This window comes from Sphaeramia orbicularis, chromosome 18 (genome assembly GCF_902148855.1).
Source record: "Sphaeramia orbicularis chromosome 18, fSphaOr1.1, whole genome shotgun sequence".
NCBI classification, from domain to species: Eukaryota; Metazoa; Chordata; class Actinopteri; order Kurtiformes; family Apogonidae; genus Sphaeramia; species Sphaeramia orbicularis.
In genome coordinates this window covers 17545527-17572455 of record NC_043974.1, presented here as the reverse complement: position 1 = coordinate 17572455, position 26929 = coordinate 17545527, and the positions used below count along the sequence as shown (strand labels likewise).

Genomic DNA, 26929 nt, shown 5'->3' with positions numbered 1-26929 from the left:
TTACCAAAGTAAAAAATTTTAAATGTAACATGTGTTTTTTCTATGTATATATATCATTTGAGATTTTGTTTCTTTTTCCTTTTGTGTAATATTTGCTTTTCCGTTTCTGTGGTTAAAATAAAAAAATGGTTCATATTTCTTTTGTACAAAAAAATTTAATTATCAGTTTTTTTTATTAGATCAGACTCATGCTACAAATCGAGCTACATTAAAAATTCCTATAGATTATAACATAGGAAGCCAATGATATGTTTGTTTTTTCTTTCTTTCTCTGCAGATCTTAATGCTCAGCTCAGTTTTTTTTTATTGAAATCCTTTTTTATTCGTGGCCATGCCATCAGACTCATGCATGAACAGTGTGCAACCCTGAGGTAAAAAAAAAAAAAAAATGCCAGAATTATAACATACTTAGAAAAACGCCCTTTGGAGCTCTCTCCTCTCAGTCCAAAGGGAAATACTAAATATAAATACAGAAGAACCTGACGTTGTCTTATGCTGTTACAGAAAAGCAAAGCCACAGTTCCAACTTCCTGTGTTGTGCCACAGATTAGAGCAAGAGAATCACATCCAGGTCACGCCCAACAGAGTCTGATCACTGATTGGTAGTTAAAGCTGTCAATCATGTATTTAACCCTCTTTCCTGTCTGAAAACACCTGTGACTAGACAAAGCCTACACCAGTGGTTTCCAACCTTTTTTTACTCGTGACCCCATTTTAACATCACAAATTTCTGGCAACCCCAGACATTGAAAACGGAGACATTTTCTAAAATTAATTTGTTTTTGATCATGTAATAGTTTGCTATACTACGATGCAAATAAATGTTAATTTTAGATGACATTTACGCCATATAATGTATATTATTATGGACGGAGGCAGAAAATCCAGGTGTAGATTACTGCACAAAGAGAGAATTTGATTTTCCTTGGTCAGGATATGTACAGTCAGTCCAGCTTTTATTTACATGGCTAAAAATTAATACTGAACAAACAAGAACTCAAACTATGAATTATGAAAGAGCTGCAGCATCTGAAACTGACCACAATGAACATTTGAAAGATAAACAGTACCACAGTGCTTCAGTTTTAGCTTCACAGTTTGTCATGTCTTTTATGGATTGGGATTGTCTCTGTCAACTCACCATATATTGTTTTTTATTATTAAGTTTTTTTTTATTTTTAGCAATTACTGGAAATTTCAGGCGACCCCACATGAGGTCCCGACCCCAAGGTTGAAAAACACGGACCTACGCTAATGTTCTAGAGTGGGAACACAGGGAATGATGAGATGCAGTCTTATGTCCTCTCAGAATTCACACTTGAATAAAAATGAAAGATTACACTGGTCTACACTTTTTTTTTTTTTTTGGAAAATATGTGCCTCGAGATCAAATGTGCTAAATCTTACATATTTTAACGAGATGAATTAGAAAACCAATGACAAAAGTGGTGGTTAGCTTATGTTTTCAATGTATACAATTAAGTGTTATTATGCATATTGGTTTATGTGCATTTATAAATGTACCAGAATAAAAAATCTGTAAAGTGAATGTATTATAATATGCAGACAGTGTTTTGAAGTAGATCTGGTAACTTTAAGACAAACATTCCTTTTGGGTAAAACCCATTCTGTCATTAATTATCAGAATGTCACATTTTGACTTAAGGCTGTATCTTGGAAACAACCAACCAGCATTTTTGACTTAATTTTTCTATAATAATAAAGGAAACTTGGTAAAATATCACTACTTTTATAGCAGCAAAGTGAACTGTGTAGTAGACCAGTGTAAAAAGAGTTTTAAAAGTATGTTTAAAGAGAACATCTCAATATCATCTAGATCAGGGGTGTCAGTCATTTTAGTTCTGAGGCCACATACAGCCTAATACGATTTAAAGTGGGCCGGACCAGTAAAATAATATAAATAATAGGATAAGAACTTAGAAATAATATCAACTCCAAAGTTTTCTCTATGTTTTTGAGTGAAAAAAGTAAAATTCCGTAATTAAAATGTTTACATCTACGAACTGTACTTGAACGTAACATGAACAAATATGAACAACCTGAAAATTCTGAAGAAAAATAAGTGTAATTTTATCAATATTAGACCTCAGTTTATCATTTATACATGTGCATCACAACTTACAGATCACAGCGGATGTACAGATAGACAAAACATTTGATAAATAGGCAGAATATTGTGAAAATACTACATACTTCTCTTCAGACATTTCAGATTGTTCATATTTTTTGTGAAAAGCCAGTCCGTAAATGTAAACATATTTTCGTAATTTTACTTTTTTGACACTAAAACAAAAAGAAAAAAATAGCTTTTTTTCATTATTTATAGGTTATTATGATAGTGTTTTACTGGTCTGACCCACTTTAGATTGAACATCCTTGATTGTTTATATCTTCAGTGTAATTTTTGCATTTCTCAAATTCATCCCAGGGGCCAGATTGGACCCTTTGGCGGGCTGGTTTTGGCCCCTGGGCCGCATGTTTGACACCTGTGATCTAGATCTTTCCTTAGGTTGGTAGGCAGGGTTGTAGATGCTATGAACATTTTTGTGGTTATTTGACTTAAAGTTTGAATGATGTTAAAATATTAAGTAGCTCAAAGGAACACAGAACCAGTTTACTTGATACTGTAATAAAGGCTTATTGGAAGAATATTTACAGCAGTTTTTTTCAGTTTAGGTGCTTTGACGAAACAGTAAAATAATAAGAAAAATAATTGGAAAACAAAAAGTTCCAGACTTATAATCACAGTCCTTTAATTTTTTTTTTTTTTTTTTTTTTTTAGGTTGGACGGTGGCTTTGTTTGTGTATAGTTTTGGTGATAGTCTCAAAACATCTGAAACGATACCCAGTCCCAGTTCCACAGTAGTATTCTACTTTCAGAACACAGAAGAGCTTAAATCTACATCTATTCTGATTCTTAAAATCAAAACTACAGATGAACGTCTGACTCTACGTGTAGCTGTTGTTAACTCCAGTGTCTTTTCACGTTTCATTGAATTGAATCTGCTTTTGCCAAGGAGTTTCTAGATGTTTCCTGCAGATTGTAGCGTTTTGCTTAAATGGACCAAGGACCGAGATCTTCATCCCCAGTAGATTTTTAACAGAACTTTTTTCATAATGTGAAATGGGCATTTTTAAACATTTGTACTACTTTCTCACTCATTTCTGCACTTACTTGAATGAAACAAAAGCGGGCACATGTCCCGTGATCATCTAGTCACGATTTGTATGTTGGTGTCAGTGTACACGACGCGAAATTACTCAAATCACAACGGAGATTTGACCTGGAATTGTAAGGTGTTTTTTTAAAGAGATGCTGGTTTTATCAGTGTTTTTAATAAAAGTGTAAGTGGATAATTTTGCTTGTAGCAAAGTGGGACAGTATTTTATCAGTGCAGTGTGTTTCCTCAGTTCTGTGGACACACTGTGCGTCTTCTTTAAAGGGGTTGACTAGGGTGGTCCAACAATCCTGGTAAAACATACAGTTTCAGATAAGCTCAGTTAGAACCCTGCATTAGGTTTTGGCATTCAAAAGATGATTTAGGAAAAAATTTGAAAGAAAAAGGAGATGTTTTAGAGGTTGCACAAGTTGTTGGAAGTTTCCTGGAACTTGACTAATTGTTCATTTTCAGCATAGCCGAGCTGAGCTGTAAGAGAAGCAGCAGTACGAGCAAAACCAAGGTTTGAGTGATTCAGCTAGAAATATATGTATGAAGAAAGGCCGCCCACATCTGTGGTACTGGAGTGAAGAACTGGTTGTCCTGGCATTCTGGGATTCCAGTGTGACACCAGAGCAGAAGCAGCTGATGGTTGACAACATGATGGAAAATGAAGGTTCTTTGGGTTCCACTAAAGCGTTGGGATGCCTTTAATCCATCAGATTATGAAGGGAAGCAGATCAGGGATTTTGTCACCACCAGCACCATGCGTTTGTTTGAAACTTTGGATCTGCTACAAACATTCTTCAGAATTCCTCCAGTAGACTGGGCTGATGATGCAGACTTTCAGAAGGATGATAAAACTGCGCATTCCACAAAAGTTGTCAATGATGTTGCTGAAAGAGGGGTGGAGCTTATTCAAGACTTCAACTGTAGCCGAACAAAAAATGAAGATCACAAACAGTACTGGCTCCAAGTTGTCAGAGAACACAGGAACATTTTTTGTAATTTCAATAAAGCAACAGTGGTTGCTGGACTTTCTAAGTAACATTTTTATGCGAGTTGCAGTTTGATTTTGAGAATAAAATTACAAATTATTCTAATATGCCTTATTCATTTGGCTAGTTATGTTATAGCAAGAGTGTCAAACTCATTTTAGTTCTGGGGCCACATTCAGCCTAATATGAAATAAAGTGGGCCGGACCAGTAAAGTAATGTAAATAATAGGATAAGAACTTAGAAATAATATCAACTCCAACGTTTTCTCTATGGTTTTGAGTGAAAAAAGTAAAATTCTGTAATTAAAATGTTTGCATCTACGAATCATACTGGAACGCAACATGAACAAATATGAACAACCCAAAAATTCTTACGAAAAATAAGTGTAATTTTAAAAATATTACGCTTCAGTTTATCGTTTATACATGTGCATCACAACTTACAGATCACAGCGGATCTACAAATACACACATTTGATAATAGGCAGAATATTGTTAAAATACTACATACTTCTCTTCAGACATTTCAGGTTCATATTTTTTGTGAAAAGCATTTTTGTGTAATTTTACTTTTTTGACATTAAAACAAAAAGAAAAAAAAAAAAAGCTTTTTTTCATTATTTATAGGTTATTATGATAGTATTTTACTGGTCTGACCCACTTTAGATTGAACATCCTTGATTGTTTATATCTTCAGTGTAATTTTTGTATTTCACAAATTCATCCCAGGGGCCAGATTGGACCCTTTGGCGGGCCGGATTTGGCCCCCGGGCCACCTGTTTGACACCTGTGTATTACAGTATATAGAGCAATCTTTACATGTCTTGTGCAACCTCTAACTATTAATTAATTTGCATAAAATTTGGACCGAAGTAATTTGGCCAGATATGGAACCAGAATGCAGGGTTCTAATCCAGAGAATCTTCAAAAAAAAAAAGTCTGTGGACCACCCTAGGGTTGATACTTCTACTGATGGAACATTGGATTAGGTTTTCTACAATGACTGGTCAAACTGCTGACGCTGTTAAATCCAAACTCTCCAGACCCGGCCTGTGTGCCAGGTTTTGAAGGTTGTAAAATGTTTTAACCCTCTGCTCTGTATAGGCACTCATCACTAACATGTCCATGGATTGTGTCCTGCAAACATTGTAATGTAACTACCTCCTCTCATTTCCCTTCTCATGTCATGTAAAGAGAAAAAAAAAAAAAAAAAAATTGGACGGATTTTAATATCAAGTAAAAATGAATTAATAAAGGTGACAAAAATGTGTCTCTGTGGTATCTGCTGGTGAATTTTCTTGTTTTTGTGTCGTCTCCAAGGGTTCGCTAATGTGTTTATGCATCACACCTCCCACATTTCGTCTGTCAGCGTTCTTGGACGTGTTCGGTGTCTGACGCTGCCGATACAAGCTTCATCATCTTCATCTGTTTATGCCAGGAAGACAGGCAAGATACAAAACAACATGTCTGAGATGTTTCATGACTACATGGAATATGCCATACTAACAGGGTAGTGTGATACAGATTGTGTTCAATGGGAGTTGAATGTGTGACTTTAACCCTTTCATGCATAGTGGTCACTACAGTGGACAGCTGATCAAAGGTGTTTTCTTGTATATTTATGGGGTTTTTTTTGTGTGTGCATCAATCCCATACGCTGCAATTCATACCATTACTGTAACTTTGCTGTTCTAGATAAACCTGATCTGCAGTAATATTTTTGGATGTAACCAAAAAAAATTGCCAATTATTTGCGTTTTTAAAATTTTTTTTTTTTTTTTCATATTATCTCCATGAAGTAATTAAAAACTAGTATTAGAGTTTGTTAAAATGTGAGAAAACATCAGATTAGCAGCATTAAACATGTTTTTATTTCATAGTTTTTGCACAGTATATCAATAAATACATGTTTCTTTGCTTCTAAAATTAAACGTATGGTGTCCAACTAAGTGGATATTTTTGTGACTCCATGAAAAATAAGTTCATAAAAAATTCACTTGCATAGTTTTTTTTTTTTTCATTCTGAGAGAGGGATAAAAACCACTCTGGACAAAAAATCTTGATTAATGTTCTCATAATTCATGCATGAAAGGGTTAAATCTGGTTCTAAAGAGATGTTGGATGAACATCAACAATACAGAAATGTCCACTCAGCTGGACATCATGTGTTTAATTTTAGAAGCAAAGAAACATGTATTTACTGATATACTATGTGAAAACTATGAAAAAACATTTTTATGGCTGCTAATCTGATGTTTTCTCACATTTTAACAATACCTGCATGGAGATAATATGCAAAAAAAAAAGAAAAAAAAATTGTTTAACCCTCCAGTATCCCGTCCAGCAAGGCCCTTACTAAGCACCAAGTGTGCCTTTTTAGCACACTTGTGGAATAATGTCCAAAAAAATTTCAGTTTGTTTTTAATTCTTTTACACTTTTTTCTATTTCATCAACTGGAGCTGTAAATAAAAATACCAAATACTCAATAATTGTCATATTTTTAACCCTTTAAATACTGTGTTTGTAATGTGAACAAACCATTTTTTTGGATGCAAAAAACAAAAAATATTTTTTTTTCTACATTCTACATACAAAGTGGATCACATATTTGATTTTTGGCATATGTCAGTGATTAACTCCAACATTGGTTAATTTGGATTATTATTTTTGGTGCTAGGTCAAATGTTCAAAAATCCTAGCATCTGTCACCAAGTGTGCGTAAAATGCACACCTATAAATCAAACTATTAAATATTATATATTGATTTATTTTTCTGCTCTGATTTTATTTTTGTAAATCCAGCTCAGCCCTAATCATACATATCAAATGGAGGAAATAGTGCGTTTTAGGCACACTTGGGAGACAGATGCTAGTCTGGTAATTTTCTTTTGTTTACGATGTGCACATTTTAGTCGGTGGGCAGAATTTTAAAGATCATGCAAAAATGAACAACTTTTGAATTCTAACCTTATTTAAATTGTGAAAAATAATATGAAGGTTTTTAACACGAAGTGCAAAGTGTGCCTAAAAGGCGCACCCAGATACAAGAGGGTTAAAAAACAAAAAGTGTTAATTACAGTTTGTTTTTTTGTTTTTGTTTTTGTTTTTTTTTTTACAATCAAGCATGTTACTGCAGATCAGGTTTATCTAAAACAGCAAATTTACTGTAATGGCATGAATTACAGTGTATGGGATGATACATAAGCGTCCACTGTGTTGGCTGATCTGGAACTAAAACAGCAAAATCCATATTAGAGAACACTTGTGAACAGCTGTCCACTGTGGTGACCACTATGCATGAAAGGGTTAAAAACATTTCAGTGTTGCCAAACTAGAGGTCAAAAAAAGAGGAAAGTGATTATGACACAGACACTGCAGAAATGACGACATAGGCGATCACCAGCTATTATCTTTTAATTATCTGCTGAGTTACAATCTTTCAAATGTACAACTCATGACATTTACAACAAACATTTAAGTTTATAGTATTTTTACGCAGTTACTATGGATACATCTCCACTGGCATGTGTCTTCAGAAGAGCACAAATCTGATAAATAACCATTCATACCTTAAAAAAACAAAACAAATAAAAACAAAGAGCGTGGGCCCAGACCAGGAAACACACCGTGGCGTGTTTACAGATGTCGGTACAGTGTCGGACATGCTGAGATGTGCATGTTGGCGGAAATCCCCCCCTGACGAGGAGCGGTCCTCTGGAGGCGGTGCTGCGGCGGCGGCGTTGGAGGGTTTTTCAAACAGCACATATACAGTGATCGCTCTGTGTCGGCTTTCCTTTACCGTTCTCACACTTCACTTGGTGCCTTTGCGAACACACACATACATACTGTAACTGTACACACAGGCTGGAATGGCGGCTACTTTACTCAGTGCTCAAATGGTCTAGTTTTGAACGCACACAAAGGTGGGACTGATGTTTGTAGTTTTTGAGCCTTTTGTACTTCAGAAAAGATCAGGGGGGGTCGACCTTGAACCAGGGTGGACTTGTGTTATTCTCAGATCTACAGCTCTGGAAAAATGAAGAGATGATTCTCCAGATATGAAAACCTTTGGAATGTGATCAAGGAGAAGACACATGTAACTAGCTGCTTATATATTTGCTCTGACAGTAGCAAAAAAAACCTAGTCGAGCTGCCGAGGTGTATGAAAATCAGGGTTTTTCCTACAAATACCGATTTCTAAATGCTTATGAAATTGAAAGTTTTATGTTGTTTAAAACTAAAATCAACTTTTTATAATATAAACACACTATTCAAGGTTTGAACACCTGTATTTTTCTGTTTTTTGCAAACGCATTCAATGGCCACATTATTAGGTACAATCTGTTTAATGCAAATATCTATTAGACCAATCACATGGCTCCAACTCAGTCCCTTTAGGCATGTCAACATGGTCAAAACGCTGTGTTGAAGGTCACACCAAACATCAGAATAAGGTGGAAACGTAATTTAAGTGACTTTGACATGGTTGTTGGTAGGGGTGTTAGAAAATATTAGTTCTGCAATATATCGTGATATTTCATCTCACAATACTGTATCGACATTAAAAAGTACTGTATTGATATTTTTAGGTATTCATTCAGATGCAGATATGGCTGAGGTTCATTTTTGTTTTTCTTTATTGTTTATATCTAATTTATTATTATTTAACAGTTTGATTAAATAATGGTTATCTGAAGCATCCTAAAAGCACTGTTTACTGTCTGAGAGGCAGATGTTAGTTCCTTTGTTGGGATTGCACAAAAATAATGTTTTGATGTTAGTTCTGAACTAATAGAATATGAACATTTGAACAGGATCTTAATCTATAATGTCTATAAAACCTAATTTAAGTTTAAACACAGGAAAATTTTGTGATATGGCATTAGATCCTATTGTGATCAGATAAAAATGTGTTTAGTATTTGTGCAAATTTCTGGTGTTAATTCAATTCTTCCGGGAAATAATAATTAAAAAAAAAAAAGAAACAAACAAAAAATTGCCTTTTTAACAGTATCATGATATATTGTGATATATCGTATTGTGATCCTAGTTTTGTGATTTGTATCAAATCGCCAGGTTCTTGCCAAAACACACCCCTAGTTGTTGGTGACAGACAGGCTGATCTGAGTATTTCAGAAGCTGTTGATCTACTGACATACACTCACTGGCCATTTTATTAGGTACACCTGGTACTAGCAGCTGGTGGGTGTAAGCGCTCTTTATGGTAATATTTTTAATCAGAGTTCAGAAAAAATGTTCCAAGAAACATTCATAAAACCAACAGTCTAAACTTTTTTCCAGAGCTGTATTCTGATTTTGGCTCACCTTAGTTTTTGATGCTGTCCAGAGTTTATTTATGTTACAACAGTAGTTATAGTGCTAATAAAAAACAGGACAACCCAATGGTCTTTGTGATCTCGTTGGAAAACAGGAAAGGCGAAAAAACACGAGTAACTCTGACCAATCGACCTCAACTCTGAAAGGTTACCCGTTTTCTGCCATCTTTGATTCTGCATGGTTGGGACACTAAAGTATGATGAGTTTGTGTTCAGCCTCTTTCCCTTCACGCATTTCACAAGGTGCTTTTGACTGAAATGTTTCTCAAGATGAAGACCATGGAAGAAGAGTATCTGACAGCTTTACATGTCCACCTCTAAATTTCCTTTTAACAGACTTTATTTCCCATTTAGCTCAAGAATTTGGACCTTTTCTCAACACGCTTCTCTCAGCAAAAGGGGGTGAAGCTTGTGGAGCTTCACTGTTTGGATAGGGGAAAGTGTCTCCACAAACGTGGGACTTTAAAACCTGAAAAAAAAAACCTCTCGATCCATGTACAGAAACGATAAAAAGGAGTGTACAAGAGGAGGCGGCTGTAAAGTACGCGAGCTGTAGAGAGGTAAATGAACACTGGCACACCTTCATCAGGACTAAAACATGCACAGTTTCTAGTCAATTTATACTCGAGCTACATGGGACACGACTGGGCACATCATGGATGGCTGCTTTTTCTTAAAAATTAAAGAAAAATCACGACAGGATTTTTTTGTTCTTTTGTGCACATTTTCACTGGTGGGTTACCTGCGGATGGCATCACAGCTATGGTCGTTAAAGAGTGTCGTCTCTTATCTATTGCGTTAGGCTGTTTATGGCGCCTCAGCTCCTGTGGAGCTACTTGTAGCAGAAGATGCATGCACAAGTAGAGGTGGGGACTAGGGTTAGACTAATGCATCCATCTGTCCAAGAACAAGAGGCCTACGGTGAGAAAACCGCTAACCCAGCTGAATCAGTCTCATTATTATGGCTTTCAGAGGACACCCTCAGTGTCCTGTGGTTCTAAAAACACTTCCAGAGGCTTTTCCACCCCAACAAGTGTTCATTTCTGGGTGAAGTCTAATGTTTCAAAACTAAATTAAAGAAAATGCTCTGATTGTGAGATCTGTGTACAAGCGCAAAGCACAGGCCTTCCACAGCACACATCAGTCTAACCCTAGCAGAGGTGGGGGGCAAGGGGGTTGGGGTGTGACTGTACGTCTGGCTGGCAGTAAACGCAACATGGTACCTTGGCACATGACGATGGGGCACAGGGAAGAGCAGTCATGGAGGTGTCACTGGGTGGAGAGGTGGTCAGGCAGGCATTTGTGTGTGTGTGTGTGTGTGTGTGTGTGTGTGTGTGTGTGTGTGTGTGTGTGTGTGTGTGTGTGTGTGTGGGAGGAGGTGGATACAGTCATTTAGCTCTGGGCAGTTAGTCGCTGCTCTGTGAGCGACGCCTGGTGCGATACCGTCTTGTTTTCATGAGCCCTCAGCTTGGACACGACGTCGATGAACGCCAGGCTCTGGACTTCTTTGTGGAGAGGCTCTGAGGAGGAAACAGGAACAGCAGTCAGGCCTCGTGTTCCTGTTATCAGCAGCCTTAAATGTGTGTTTTTTAACCCCTTAGTTGAATTCTTTTCTTTCTACTTCAACAAAAAAGGTCTTAGTGACAGCTGTTTTACATACAGTTAGTCAGGATATTTGTCTTGAGCTTTGCACTTGTCTGACGTTTTTCTCAGGAATAATATGGAAAACAACTGAAAAAGGAAACAGAGCTGACTAATACCCCCACCCCCACCACACAACACTTCACCCCTCCTACTCACTGATACCCTGCTTAGTCAGGGATTCATTTATTCTGCCCCCGTCTTAACTTTCAATCTGATCCCACTTTGTGTACCGAACTGGGTAAATAGTCTTCGAGAATTGAGTTGGACAAAGTTTGGAGACGTTTTAATGTTCTATTTAATCTTGTTACACTGTGATCAACACACATTTTCCCCAAGAAACGCATTCAAAAGTGATACTGAAGATGATGTTACTTAATAAAGGTAACTCCATGATGACTATGGGAATTGTATTCCAGACACTGTAAAGCACAGGTGTCAAACATGCGGCCCGGGGGCCAAATCCAGCCCACCCAAAAGGGTCCAGTTCGGCCCCTGGGATGAATTTGTGAAATGCAAAAATTACACTAAGATATTAATCATTTTAGTTCAGGTTCCACATACAGACCAATTTCATCTCAAGTGGGTTGGATCAGTAAAATACTATTATAATAACCCATAAATAATCACAACTCCAGATTCTTCTCTTTGTAAATGCAAAAATTTTCATGTCAATTTACTGTATTTACACTAAAACAAACTAACATTTCACAAAACCACGAATAACCTCAACAAATATAAACATTTTGAAATGTTTGAAGTGTAATTTTAACAATATTCTGCCTGTTATTAAATATTTTGTGTATTTGTAGATCCACTGTGATCTGTATGTTGTAATTTACATGTTTAAATAATAAACTGAGGCATAATATTGTTAAAATTGCACTTAGTTTTCTTAAGAAATTTCATTTTGTTCATGCTATTCACATTGTTTTAAAGGACAGTTGTTAAATGTAAACATTTTCATCACATAATTTTACTTTTTTTTGCTCTAAAACACAGAAGAAAGTTTTGAGTTGACATTATTTATGTTTTTATTTCACTGGTTCGGCCCACTTCAGATCAAATTTGGCTTAATGTGGCCCCTGAATGAAAATAAGTTTGACACCCCTGCTGTGAAGTGTAAAATTCAGTAACCCTGTGTTAACCGGTCCACTCACACCAGACCATATCAGACGATGCTAACCTATTTACCAAACTACTGTGATGAAATAATTTGATATAAAATGAATAAAGAATGTGAACTCATTCTTACCAGAGCCCATGACAGCACAGATGAGGATCATAGAGTTGTACTTTATCTCTGGTGCGCTCCTCTCATCTGACAGCAGTTTGTGAAGGACTGACACCAGACTGGCTCCAACAAAGTCCTTCTCAGCTGCAACTAACACACGACAAAACCTCTTAGGTAAAATGCACTCGTTATGCTGCACAGACTATTTATTTCGCCTGTATTCAGTGAGTTTTTCCATCCCTGAAACTTCACCAGATATTGAATCAATTTAAGGTGAATTACTTCAGCATTATACAAGTAAAAGTTTTGGCTTTTTTACATTAAATAATTGCCTTGATTGGAAACAGCATGGTGCAACAGTTTTATCAGACATATTTTTTCCATTTTCTTTTATAGAATATCTATTGCAGTGAGTAGCATTTTTGCTGTGCATTGCTAGGTCTCAGCAGGACGTGATTTGTGTTCATGTCTTCACCTGTAACATGATGAATTTGTAATCCACTGCAACTACACACACACACACTTGGGTTTACCACTACAAGAAATGCAAAACCTGATTGTTTGATTGAAGGATCTCAGGGTGGGACAGTATATTATTATAACAGAATTGCACCTTGGTCAAGAAAAACGCTCAGCGAGATCTACAATGCAACTGATAGAGGTAGTTTTAGAAAATGCTACAGAAGTCTCCTAAGGCTACGTTCAGACAGCAGGTCTTAATGCACAATTCAGATTTTTTGGCGAAATCCGATTTTTTAGATATATAGATATACTTTATTTATCCCCAAGAAGATATTCAAAATACAAAATACGGTCACCACTCCACAAAACAGTCATACCACATCAGCAATCAATAAATAAATAAATGCAGAGTATAAGTAGCTATGAATAAGTTAGAGTAAAAAGAAAGTAGAATTAAAAGACAAAATGTGTTTTCTTTATCAGTAATGTAAGAAAAAAATGATAGATATTTGTTTAAAATACTATTAGCAGCCTGTAAAAAGGCTGTTACCAAAAAATGGTGCAGATTAGAACCACCTACAACTAATGACTGGATACAAACTGTGAATGGAATATTTGAGATGGAGATTCTGACCCATAGACTGAGGAATCAGGAAGAACAGTGTCATGATAAATGGAAGAAATGGACAATTTTCACTTCAACGTCCCACTACGAAAAACAATTGTTAGTCACAAGGTTTATTGTAGTCAATGAATCCCATATGTCCCCTATGTTTGTCTTGTTTTGTAATGTACATAAAATAAACAACAAAAATAAGTTAAAAAAAAAAAAAAAAAATTCTACCTGTCACATAAAAACATAAAAGCCTAAAACATAAAACCCCCCCAAGAACAGAAGTGTTCCTGAGCTTCTACCTCCTATACACCCCCACCCAGCTACTCCTCCTACCACCTCCCCTCCCACTTAAAGACTTTTTTGTGTGCTCATTCATATTACACATTAAATGCGACTTCTATCAGTTTTGAGTATGATCTGAATGCAACCTGCATGCGCAAAAGAGGTCCTGACATAAAATGTGACCACGCAGGTACGCACTGTGTTTAAGGAAGTAAGTAGCTTTTTCCCACCGCTCCTCCTCCTGGGACGGAGAATTTGTGATGTTTGTCCTATTTCAATGACGTAAAGGTCAGATAAATGCGACCTGGCCGTTCAGACTGAAGTCGCATTGCAAAATATCAGGCACATATTGGATTTAGGACCACATATGAAAGTGGCGTGGGTCAGATTTGAAAAAACTCTGATTTGTGCTGTTCAAACTGTCTTTTATAGATCAGATAAAGGTCACATATGGGGGAGGAAAAAAAAAAAAAAAAAAAAAAAAAAATTCGGATTTGGGCCACATTTGCCTGCAGTTTGAACGTAGCCTTGGTTGACACTCGTACTTGTGTCTTTCTCTTACCCAAATCCAGCGCTGCTATGAGACCCAAAGCCACCAGTGCTTCATTCTGCATAATCATATGCTCGCTTGTTGCCATGGTAACTAAGTGCTTGACTCCCCCTCCCTGGATGACGGTTCTGACCACTTCCTGAAACCCATAAAAAAAAGAGAAGCGGATATTCAAAGACGCGTCCCCAATCCTGTAACGGTGACGGTGTTGCCTAAGACCAGTTTAATGATCTGACCTTTGACTTGCTGTGTCGAATCAGAGCCGACAGCAGCCTGTTGGACTCGCCCATCACTCCAGCGTGATCTTTGGCTTCGCACCACTCCACTAGCCGCTCCACCAGTTTCCCATTGGTTCCCAGTTGGTCTGCGGCTTCAGCTGAGGTAACACACAGACACACAACATTCACTGAGCTTTTGTCCCAAATAGCGTTCTTCTTATTTGACCCTGAAGACAATGGGTCTCATACAGGAAGCAACATATATAAACAAACGACCTGCAATTTTTGCTAGTATCTGTGATTTGTTCTTATTGGTCAGTGTTTTTGCATTTTTACTCTTTTCTTCTACAGTTGTCAGGAGTACTCTTACCAAGACACAAGAAGTGAAAAAAAAAAAAGTTCTAAATTTGAGACAAAAAACATCCATGGCACCTCATCAAAGTTGGATTATTACATTTTAGAGGAATTATAATGATGTGAGAGGTTCACTGTGTGTCTGGACCCATCTGTTCAGTGTCTGCACTTCAAGAAGCAGTGACCATATTCGTGTCTTAATGAGTCAGAATTGAGGCTCTGTGTGTGAGCGGCTAAGAAAAGCATCTACAGCTGCTGCCAACTGCTTCACATAACTTCCACAAGGACACAACCAAGCAGACTGCAGCAGGAACATCTTTGCACTAGATATTAGGTATATGTTTAAAAATTAACCTTCATTAAGCAGACGTCACCATTTTTATGCTTTATATTAAGTTTTTTTTTCTCCCGATACCAATATTTTCCAATCTAACACATAAGAGAAATATCCTGTCGAATAACACTGACACTCTTGAGCCCTGAAATGGTATTATGTCGGGCAAAACAGAGAAAATAGGACAAAAATAAAAGAAAGTCCCTTTTTAGCTGCATCAAACAAGAAGAGTGGGTAAAAATAAATTAACTTTGTTGGGAAAATGTAAGCCTGAAGAGTTAAGCTTTTATAAGGTTTGTTGTGCTGAAGATTCCAGGGTAGATACCGGTCCTTAGACACTGACGAAGCATGTGTTGCATCTGTCTGGTTTGTTTTTGGGGTCAGTGAGCCTGAAATAAGCTCAAACCGCAGACAAGCTGCAAGTTGCTCTCCCTAACTTGTTATTAGTGAGAGCAGTAATTTTGTTATTATCATGCAACTTCTGCTGCTCCACTTAACAGCATTGTTCCAAGTGTATCTGTACCTGTAAATTTGGAAACAGATGTAAAGAAACTCTCTGTCTGAAGCCAGAGTTATGAGCCTTTTCATAAATGTAGTCACTATATTACATGACACTGAATAATATAAGGATGTCTTCATGTTGACAACAATGACAGTAATAATAGTCTTTGTTGCTTTTCCTTCATATCCCATTGGATTATATGTTACTGTGTAGCTAACCATTAGTGCAGTTATTGAGAACTACTTCTCTGTTTGATGTGTCAATAGCTGACTTGTTAGCAAAAAACAGGCACTAAAACACTAAAATCTCTACCTTGTGTATCGATAAGCATGCGTAATGTTCCCAGGAGTTTAAACTGGACTGGAGGCATCTCTGATGGCAAAAACTTTAACACCACGTCGGCTACACCAGCAGACAGCATCTTGGATTTGTTCACAACTGGAGGGAAGGAAACACTGTTCAGATCCCAGGTACAAAATGACATCAAACACAACTTTAATGTTCTATTTTAACACAGCAAAAACATGCACACCATGCATTTGTCACTTTTATAAGAAATAAGTGGTATTTCTGTGGGTGTAGAGTCCTGTATGTGGCTCACCAGGTATGGCCAGGTTCCGCAGAGCGCTGAGGGCGGCGTGTTGGACTGTGACGTTTCCTTCTTCCACGTGTCGATCCAGGAGCTCCAGAAGCTTCTGCACAATACCGGTGTCCACCATGTGGATGCAATTCCCATCTAGGACAAGACAAATGTAATCAGAGGTGACAATGAAGTAGTGTTGTATCAAATTATTATATTTATTTATTAAAAACAAACAGAAGTAAATCTTAATGATGTATAATTTTAAAGAAGTGCTGTCACAAAGAAAAGCTGTGAACAAATTATTTGTGTGATGGTGTAAATGAGAAAAGTAGGAGCTAAACTGCAAAACAGAGAGGGAATGGAAACAGACCATTTGATTATTTTGATAAACTGCTTCCAACTTATAATGGTTTCTTCTTGTGTCTGTCTGATGCAACCACGCCTTTTGAAATGATTGAAACGAAAAACATTTTTACACAAATATTTCATAATTGTTGAGATTGTGTAAAATTTTAAGGATATCCGAAAACTCTTTCCACTGCACTTGATATGAAATCTGATTCCATACATGTGCACTTGACCTGGAAAGTCATGCAGCGTTGCATTGAGCTTCTAAAATAACTTTTTAAAAAATTTTTATAACAAATTCCATTGTAAAATAGCACACTGTACAGCTTACAAACTTACTGTCACTTCAAACTTTAGGCATAAGTGTCTGGGCCAAGTCTGGACAAGAACAAATGAAGTGCCGCTGCTTTAGCTCCATCTGTGACGACACATACGGCAGCATTTGTCTTCTTTTCTGGGCATCAGCCAAACTGAAACTTACCATTTCGAGCAAAGTTAGCGATAGCAAGAGCCCCCGCCAGCTGCAGCTGATGGTTATGAGATGGAATCCAGGACAGAACTCTCTGGAAGACGCTGCCTTTTCCTCCCTCAAACAGCTTCTGCATGGACTCATCTACACAGCAGAGGGAAGATGATGAGGCAGAAAGCTTTTAGGCAGATTACTTTGTGACTGCACATCTCCTGTGGTTTAAGTTTTAACTCCCATGAAGATAGTGGAGGGCAGGAGATAAATATTTATTTGGATAAAAACTGTTTGTTTGCATAATTTTGGAGTAACTTAAGCCAGAGGGGTTAATTTAATCTCTTCAACTGTGGTGAAAAACTTCATCCATACAAACTCCTGCAGGTTAAATGGACTAAAACAGAACACCTTTAATTCTGAAATTAATGAATCAATATAACTAACTGTGACCCTTGCAACATTAACACTACAAACAACTCCCAAAGATTCATGTATTTGATGTATATAATATCACCTCCATGAAATTTGTATTTTGCAAATGATAGATTATTTTTATTTACATTGAAAATGGCTTATTTTTGAATAGAAAAACTTACATCAGCCTAATCATTTTATAGTTTTGTCTGCAGATTGGTAGAGAAATCTCAGCATTATTTTGCTGGTTCTTCAGTTTAGGCACAGTGCAAAAGGAATCTACATTTTTTGTTAAGAAAATGCTGAAGGTCTGACACAATTTATAAATAATTCCATGTGGGTTCAACAAATATAGTTTTAAGAGCTGGTAAAAAGAGGACCAATAACTGCTATGTGGAGCATTTGCAGTAAAACTTGCCAATTTCAGATCAACTCCAACAAAAAAAGAGTTTAAAATCATTAATCAAATAAAGGCAGGTATTGTAAAAAACTTGCTTTTTACTTGTTTTTTTAAGTAAATAGAATCACATTCCAGTGTTGAAAGGCTATTACTTGAATTGTGTATCCAATCAGACAGTGCTGTATAAGTAAGCATTTTATCATGATAAACCATTTACATCCTTCTACCTTTATCTCTATCTATTGAACGCAATCATTTTCAGTTAACAGTGGTTTTGGATTGTATTAAAAGAAACACTGCACAGTGAAAGCTATAATTTCATAAATCAGAAATATCATCTGCAAAACTAGGACTACCAACTTTGTCTCTGCCTAATCGGCCTAAATACAATTATTTTATCTTTGGAGACTGAAAAAAATGGCAAAATATGATGGTAAATACAAACCAATCATCTGTTCGATACACACTACAGTGAGTGGATAAGGGGAAATGTTGACCAGTCAATGCTTGATCACTGATGAGATGCTCCATTAACAGAGCTGCTTTTACATCATGTTAATTTATTGCTCTGGTGGGACTAATAGCACAGAGACCTGTATGCATATTTAAAACACATCATGTCCAGGCCTGTTCAGCTGCAATGAAATATTTACACCACAGCTGAATTATTTATTCTCCACCTCAGTGCTGGACAAGAGGCATTTCATGTATGTGTGAGGGGAAGGTTTTCAGTCGGTTGCCATTATGAGCTGATACTGGTCATACTGGTGAATTTACCTCCCAGTAGCAGGAGAACCATCAGGTCTGAAGCAGTCTTGAGCTGGGCGATGTCCTCCTCTCTCTCGCCGTCCACAGTCTGAGCCACCACATCCAGCAGACACTCCACCAAGCCAGCCTCCACCAGCTGTAGCTTTATCGCATCTGGATGTAGAAAAAGACAGCAGAGGGCAGGAAGTGTGAAAAACATACTGTTACTGCAGTGCAGAGCTGAATCATGTGACCACAGGCATCATGACTCGAGCTGGAGATTTACAAAAGTGTGAACATCTTTACTTGTAAACATCTGTCCTCATGTTAATTAATAAGAAGATAAAATGTCAGTTTCAACAGCCCGAACACAGAATTTAATACATTTCCCTGCTGTTTGTAATTATTTACTATACACTGCAGAGGTTATTATAACCCATAATATTTGTTTAGCATTTCTGTATTTTGGATGAGCTGATTTTTGGAGAGCCCTGCCAAAAGATCAGTTACAGTCAACCCAGTTCATAAAAAAAGAAGCTTTTAACATGAAGTCTGGCAGTATTTGCAAGAAAAAAAAAAAAAAAATGTTGCTGTTTTTTATGTGGCTAGTTAAGACTAAAATCAATCAATTAAGTACTGATTCAGGAAGTTCAAATCAGCTTCACAACATGTATTTATTCTGGTTAGTTATTACATAATTTCATAATTTAAAAAAACTACAAAAACTCCCTAATGTATTACAACAACCATCTCTGGTATGTGACATTTTATTACACAATGAAGAGATTGTTTTAATTTACTGTGTTCAAGCTGTATGCTATAAAATTCAGCAGATTATGACAAAAAAAATTCATTTTATTTTTTTGTACTGTACATGATTCTGTGTACAGTGTTTCTAAATTCATCTTTCATTTGGTTGTTTTTTTAATATAGATTTTTCACTAGTTTCCTCTTCAATGCAGATAAAATGATTATATTTTCTAGAGTCACTGCTCATACCTCAACTTCTATAAATATGTATACATCACACATTTTATCTTTAAGAACTGCATTTTAACAGCTTACGGAGGCTCACATCTACAGATTAATCTCAACCGGGATGAAAACAAGAAAATCCCTAATCTATTCATATTGCTGTAATAACACATTTATACAAGACATACATTTCTTCTGCAGGCGGAGCAGATGCTGCTGAATGATAACAGATGTAAACAGTCATGTTATGCTGCAAGGCTTTCTGCACACTTATGAAAACATGTAAAACTACAGTACTGTGCAAAATACCTTTAGAATTGTTAATTTGGCAAGGTTGGAATGACCATATATATGTGTTTCTCAGTCTCTGAATCAAAATACAGCATGCACAACTGGATTACTTAAGAAATATTGAAACAGGATTCAACAGCTTTAAAATACAAGACTACATTTCAGGGAAAAAATAGGAATAATAAATAAGCTACATGGGGTTGTCTGTACAGAATACAGACAGCTCAACTGTAAAGAAAAACTGTGGGATGTTCAGAGTGAAGCTGGGTATAATATAAGTTAAAAAAAAACTTCCAGCAAGTCAATCAAAGCTACCTAAAGATGTACTAAATCCAAATGGGGGTCACACCAAATACTTACTTTAACCTACAGAAGCCATGCGCGCTCAATACAACCCTGCAAAAACAAGCTAAACACTATGTAAAATCTTTGCACAATACACAATATACTGTAAAATTAATTCAGATGAAATCTAAATCAATTGTGATGATGGTTATGGAAGAGCCTTCCAGAGATGGGGGACTGGAGTTGAGTGACTTGACTCGAGTCAGACTTAAGTCACCAGATTGAGGACTTGTGACTTGGTTGATTAACAGTGATAAAAAGACCTGACTTTGACTTGCATGAAATGACTGGACAAGTCATTGCTGTCTTGGTTGATTTGTAAATTATCAAAAAAATATTTTTTTTTTTCGATTAGAAGTTTCCCGTTGCACATGAGTGAACCTGGCAACCTGTAATCTAACCAAGTGACATTCCTGTCACTGACTGCAGCGGTTGCAGAATGGCTGGAGCTTGGAGGATGGAAGGTGCTGCCGGCACAGCTGTTCCCAAAATTATGCATTACATGTTCGCTCTGTCTCGCTCTCTCTCTCTCACACACACTCACAAATACTAGGCCTAATTTCAATGTTTCTATTTCTCTCTGACACACACTCCACTGTAAACACATTCGGTCTCTCTCACTCTCACACACACACGCTTAATCATGACACAAACACAAAGTTACATTTAAGGTTTGTTCTCACATAAAAGAGTGAGGCCTCTTTGAAGGAGTAAATGGACAGAGAACTCATACTTGTTCTAGTTTATTCTTTGATGCAATAAGTTTTGCAACATATTGAAATATTTGTTGCAAATAACAGTCCAGCAATTTAAAACGAATGTGTTCCAGCTTATTATATTTCTATGACTTCACCTGTGACATGCTGGACTTAAACTACGTCTGACTTGATTCAGGACTTGCTTGAGAATCGAAGGTTAAGACTTGTTTGAGACTTGCACATGTGTGACTGACTCCCATCTCTGGCGCCTTCTGTGGAAGAGCATGTGTGGAAGATGTACAGCAATATGAAATTATATCTGCAGTTGTGTTGACAGTATCATCATGAGAGGAGAGGACACTACAGGGTTCAGTGGTAAAATTAAGTGAGAGCTGAAATATTTTGCCTATGCCTAAAAATAAAACAAAATCTTGGTAAGAACCTACACCGTTTTTATACAGTGCTTTATTTCTGATTGAATGCACTGAAGGACACGCTGTAGCAAACAAACAGATGAAGAGGTGGAGAGAGAGAGAGAGAGACAGAAAGAGAGAGAGGTTTCTCCAGAGCAGCGTTAAGTAGGACGTTGTCCTGGAGACTGACAATGTGGGAGCACCCAGTGTGCCTAGAATGGTGATAACAACAGTCTGTAAGATGCTCTCTGCTGCAAACACGCACACACACACACTGACATGTTTGAAAGAGAGCAGCTGAGTAAATGCAGGAGCTGTCTGCCATGACTGTGCAGTTTAACAGCTATAGCCTGGAAAGCATGACTCACCCTGAGAGGATAAATTACTATACCATAGGAGGACAAGATTTTCATCCGAAGCCAGAGAGAACAGACTCTTAGAATGATATTGACACGTCTTTCTGTAGAACTTAATGGTTTTAAAACTTACCATTTTCTGCGAGTGGAGCCAGCACCTCAAATATCATTTCCTTCTTCTCGTGCTCTGTCTGCTTCTGGAATAGGCGCACCAGCTCCTCAGCGATGTTAGTGGAGGCAAACTGCTCTTTGCTGGACTCTGAAAAACAAGGGGAACCATAGGCATCATCATAAAGCTCTGCAACAGTTGGTTTGTCAAACTGGGAGTGATTGATTTAAGCAGGTATGAAAATATATACACTCAGGTGTGGATCAACAAGAATCAAATAAACTAGCACTAGTGGCCGATGTAACAACACTACTGGAAGTATACTATTTTGACTCCAGTAGAACAGTCTTATCAAATACCCAACTAAATTAACTAGCTGCATTGTACCCGTGGTGCCATTGTACGATATACCCCTCCCATGGTGCAACAGCGGCATTGCAACCATACGCCCTCCTGTGCTGCAACATCGGGACATCGATCGGACATGTGTCGGACACAGAACGTCCATTATAGTAGGATTGACAAATAAATCAGTGTGGGATGAATGAACGTCAAACTCAAACTGATAAGCATTAAATGTAGCCATTTTGGCAATTCTAGATTATTTTCCCTAAAACTCACCAAATGTAGCTGAGAAGAGTAACATTATCTGTTGTCGTTATCAAATAGTTTGTAAAACGTCTTACTGGTGGTCAGTAATAATCGACCATCCCCAACCCAAATGGAATGAACACAATCCGCATGTACTGGGTGTGTTTGAGGTTAAGTCCTTTTTAATATCACTTTGAGTAAAGTTTAATACCAAACTTGCAATGGGAAACCAAATCAAAAGTGAAAACAAACTCTCTCAAAGTAAGAACAGTGATGCTGGTTTACAAAATCCTCCAGTGACTTAGACCAGAACAAACAAATAGGTGTGAAAATGCCCTCAGATGCTCAATCTTCACACATATACAGAGAAGCTGGGTGGCATTTACTTTAGAAACATCCATTTAGTTTAATGTATTCAAATGATGGCATCTCTGTGCCCTGTGAAAGGAACTGTGAATGTTTAATGTGCTAAATAATCATTAAAAACCTCAGATGCTAGGAGAAAGGAGTCATGTGTCAAAATCACAAACAAATGCAGAAGTTCAGTATTTAGTGGTGCGTAAAGCTCAACTAAACCAAACAAAATGGTTATGAAAATGTCCCTGAAAGGCATTTCACTACTCACCAAGCTCAGCCAAATTCCCAAAAGCAATGAGACACATTTCTGTCAGGGCTGTGTTGTGGGAGTGGATGCCTAGCAGCTTCACCAGAGTGGGGATGACACCCATATTGATCAGCTGGGCTTGTAAGGAATCTGAAAAAAAACAAAACACAAATGGACAAAGAGAGACAGAAAGTCGATGTGTCGTTCAGACAGTTGTGTCTGTACAAGGAGAGCATGTGCAACATTCATTTCCATTATTCTCATGGTGACATGTTTAAAACTCTGGATTTTAACAGATGTTTTGTTAAACAATGTGCTCTAGGTTTGCGAGCATAAAGTGATGGTAGGCAATGTCTGAATTCCTTGAGGAGAGCCAAAGAAACACTTACTTAATACTTATCCTTGCAATGAGAATACATTAACAATACAACAACCCTGTGTTTTCACAAGCCTGACTTCATTATATTACATTTTAGTGCATAAAATCATCTCACTTTTTTTTTTTTTGCAAAATGATAATCTTGCATTTACATTGCAATCAAGTGAAAATATTGCCTCCAAATGTGTAATTAGGAAATTAGAATCAGGATTAAGTATACACATAAATACATAGGGCCAGTTGAGGATGTTGGTGTGTTTGAAACCTGGATTTAATCACCCACAGCTTCAGTTTCCCAAAACTTTAAATGAAATGTGCAGACGCCATTTGACAGCAAGTTATGGTAGACCTAATAGAAGCCCCTGAAGTGCAACAAAAAAAAGTGTTTAGATTGAGCTTTTCTTTAAAAACCAGACAGGATGAATCACCGGTGGGAACAGGGAGCTCAGAGAGAAAGCAGACCAGGAAACAGACAGGGAATGGTGTAAGGAAAGCCCAGATTAAATTATTTTAAAATGTTAGAGCTGTTATACTTCTCAGATCCTAAAAAGTTCTTAAATTATAGTAGCTGCACCAATTAAATCCCTAAAGCCACATTTGAAGTAAACAGTAGTTAAATCTTTGCTCTTTGTTGCTGTTCTTTATGTGTTTTTCCTCCAACCCTCACTGCATCATTTCTGCTCAGTGTTAGTACATTAGCTGGATATGAGGAGTCAGCTGGGTGCTGGAAAGCTGCAGAAAGCTCATCTATTGGGTTAATGTAGCCAGGGCTGGCATGTTGCAGTCCGATGGATCCTACAATCATGCAACACCAAAACACACCTTGGCAGGAAGTCTGTGTCTGTCAGATCACACACTCACTGCTCTCAACAAGACTCGTTATCACTGAGGCACAAAATGCAGGACAGGATGTGTGTTTGCAGGATGCACCTCTGTCACCTCTGACAAACTGCTGCAAACCGGTACTGATTTAACTCCTAAACATAATGGCATGCTGAGCATATAACAACTTACATTTATGAAAAATGCTAGAAGTTTACTTGATAGTTTCCAATTCAAATAATTGTTTACCAACATTTCACTTGTTCTTATATCTCTACATGCCTGACAAAATGTAAACAAAATGACAGTAATGTGAAAAAGTCTTGAGAATATAGGTTTGTCATTTTATCAAACTTATAATGACCATATAGGTTTGTCATTTTATCAAACTTATAATGACCATATTTCCACAATTCTCAGTCTCTGTATCAAGATACATAGAACTGTAATGGAAAGGAAATGTACAAACATCATTAAAACCAAAAACTACAGAAAAAACATTAACATTATAGAAGCTGTATAATATGTAGGCTCTGCACAGAAATATGGGATAAAAAAACAGCCCAAGACTGAGGAAAAACTCTGAGACGTTCTGAAGGTGGTTTGATATAATGTACCACAAAATGATTTAGGAAAACTTCCAGAGTTGATCCAAGAGTTCAAGATCACACTAACTACTGACATTACCTGTAGAAGCAATTTACATTTGAAACGTTCTGAGTGTTTCTATGCTGTGCACATATTTCATGCATTTTGTGTTTTTTTTTTTTCTTAACAAAGAGACTGAGAAATATTTATGTAAAGTCATTAAAACCCTGAAGAACAAAGCTGAAGGTGACCAGAGACTTTTGCACAGTGCTGTTGACACACTATGACACTTAGTTTGCTCATGATTTTGATGTTACCACGTTAGTTTGGATTCAAACTAATCTAATGAGGCAGCGGCAGACCAACAACTCCTGTGTTCTTTGAGGTAGAATTACAGTTTTTGTCAAAGGAGAGTGGTGGTTTTGGAAGTGATACAACAGCTTCACTTCCCAATAAGAGAGAAACCTGTCTGATGGCAACGTAACAACATTACATATGAAAACAAATTACTCATAAAGTGACTAAAGTGGATCTATTTTTCAATTGATAAAATACATGTTCTTGCTGTCCACCATCCACAGGTGAGTTGCTTAACTTCAACTGCAATCTACTGTAGGAGAAGTATCTTACAATGCAATTTTGAAACAATCCAAACTAACCCTTTAAGATATTATTCTTTGTAATTTTCCATTTTCTGCTAATCCAGAAAAAACTAAAGGATGATAATAATAATAATAATAATAATAATAATAATAATAATAATAATAATAATAATAATAATAGCATTTATAAAGCACTTTTCATTCAAAATAATCTCAGAGTTCTACAGTGAAAAGAGAAAGTCTTAAAATACTAGAAAATCTTGGTGGGCTGTGAAAAGCCTGTCTAAATAGGAAATCAACCAAATCAATCAACCAATTAATCACAAACTAAAAGTGACTGGCTTATGTTAGCATAAAGGCTAGAGCAAGGGGATAACGTGACCAAATAATCACCTACTACAGCTTACTAACTGACAGGGATTTTTAGGATTTGTTTAATGTCTACACAAATAAATCTACACAATTTGCAGCTCATAAGGAAGTGTAGCACTGGCACTATTTCACGGCGAACAACAGTTCATTGTTAAAGGTAGTAAAAGGGAGCACCACATGTTTCTGAGACATTCCTACACTCATGTATTTTGCTTGTTTGTGTGGAACTATTTACAAGCAAGGCAGCAGCAGGAGTGCTAAATTTATACCTTACACATTAACGGAAAGCAGGAATTAGTTTTATGGGAAGGAATAGCTAATAACTAGGCTCTATCTTTTGAGTCTATTACTGCAGACTTACAGTGAAGGGGGAAATGAAACTGCTGCTATTAAAGCTACTGTAGCACTCAGCAAACATTAATAACTGCAGATTACCTCCCAGGTGAAGGTGAAGTGACAGAGCATGGGGGAAAAAAAGATCAGGAGAAAGTCAGCGCCGAACAGAAAGCAACAGAATCTTGTGGTAAATACACAGTTCAGAGCTACTCTGTGAAACAAAAAGGCATCGTGTTCATATGAGAAGAGCATCTGGTGATTAGTTGAGATTAGTTAACAGTTGTTTTTGGGGGGAAGATGGTCATTACCATTATCATTGCTATAGTTCATCAGCATGCCACAAAAGACAGTCAAGAGCTTCTCATTTTCCGGCTCAGTATTTTGGGAGAGGGATTTAATGTGTTCAGCTACTATCTGAGCCCCTCCTGCCAGGTCAACTGCACTCCTGCCCTCATCTGCAAAACAAAGAGGCCAGGACAGAAATCAACCACAAAGGAAAGAAAACTTAAAAAATAAAATAAAAATAAAGGCACGTAGCCACGACCTGGGAAAACAAATGAAACCAGGTTAACGTAAGCAGTACAAAACAATCAAATTAATGCAAACTAAGGTTAGAAGTCTGCTACAAATGCTGGATCAAACCAAAAAACAGTGGAAAAGGAAAGAATTAGGTTCACGACCAGTATGTGTAATCTAAGTCACAACTGATTTTATAGACGCTTGTTACTGTTAAAGCCATAAAACAGTCCTGGTTTGTTTTTGGGTTTTTTGTGACAATGGCGGCCA

General features: G+C 37.0%; 1 protein-coding gene and 2 long non-coding RNA genes across 6 annotated transcripts in view; 1 reads left to right on the top strand and 2 right to left on the bottom strand.

Annotated features, from left to right (window-relative positions):
* Nucleotides 1-86: 86 nt before the first annotated feature.
* LOC115438753 (uncharacterized) lies at nucleotides 87-8394 on the bottom strand. The gene is made up of 2 exons (XR_003938148.1): nucleotides 8280-8394; nucleotides 87-671 (listed from the first exon to the last, which is right to left on the bottom strand). It is a non-coding gene; the product is annotated as an uncharacterized LOC115438753 (long non-coding RNA).
* Nucleotides 8395-8571: 177 nt separating this feature from the next.
* On the top strand, nucleotides 8572-9616 carry LOC115438752 (uncharacterized). The gene is made up of 2 exons (XR_003938147.1): nucleotides 8572-8663; nucleotides 9279-9616. It is a non-coding gene; the product is annotated as an uncharacterized LOC115438752 (long non-coding RNA).
* Nucleotides 9617-9779: 163 nt separating this feature from the next.
* rap1gds1 (RAP1, GTP-GDP dissociation stimulator 1) overlaps nucleotides 9780-26929 on the bottom strand; it is a 34099-nt gene continuing 16949 nt past the window's right edge. The window contains exons 5-16 of one of the 4 annotated variants that reach the window (XM_030162541.1): nucleotides 26452-26598; nucleotides 23066-23194; nucleotides 21874-21999; nucleotides 18693-18836; nucleotides 17120-17251; nucleotides 16309-16443; nucleotides 16020-16145; nucleotides 14536-14675; nucleotides 14312-14438; nucleotides 12411-12539; nucleotides 10863-11034; nucleotides 9780-10829 (exon numbers count right to left, since the gene is read on the bottom strand). In XM_030162541.1, the coding sequence (XP_030018401.1) occupies nucleotides 10907-11034; nucleotides 12411-12539; nucleotides 14312-14438; nucleotides 14536-14675; nucleotides 16020-16145; nucleotides 16309-16443; nucleotides 17120-17251; nucleotides 18693-18836; nucleotides 21874-21999; nucleotides 23066-23194; nucleotides 26452-26598 (1463 nt within the window). In that variant the 3' untranslated portion in view covers nucleotides 9780-10829; nucleotides 10863-10906. Of the gene's footprint in view, nucleotides 11035-12410; nucleotides 12540-14311; nucleotides 14439-14535; nucleotides 14676-16019; nucleotides 16146-16308; nucleotides 16444-17119; nucleotides 17252-18692; nucleotides 18837-21873; nucleotides 22000-23065; nucleotides 23195-26451; nucleotides 26599-26929 lie in introns of all 4 variants that reach the window. The other 3 variants (XM_030162542.1, XM_030162540.1, XM_030162544.1) reach the window with 3 other exon arrangements.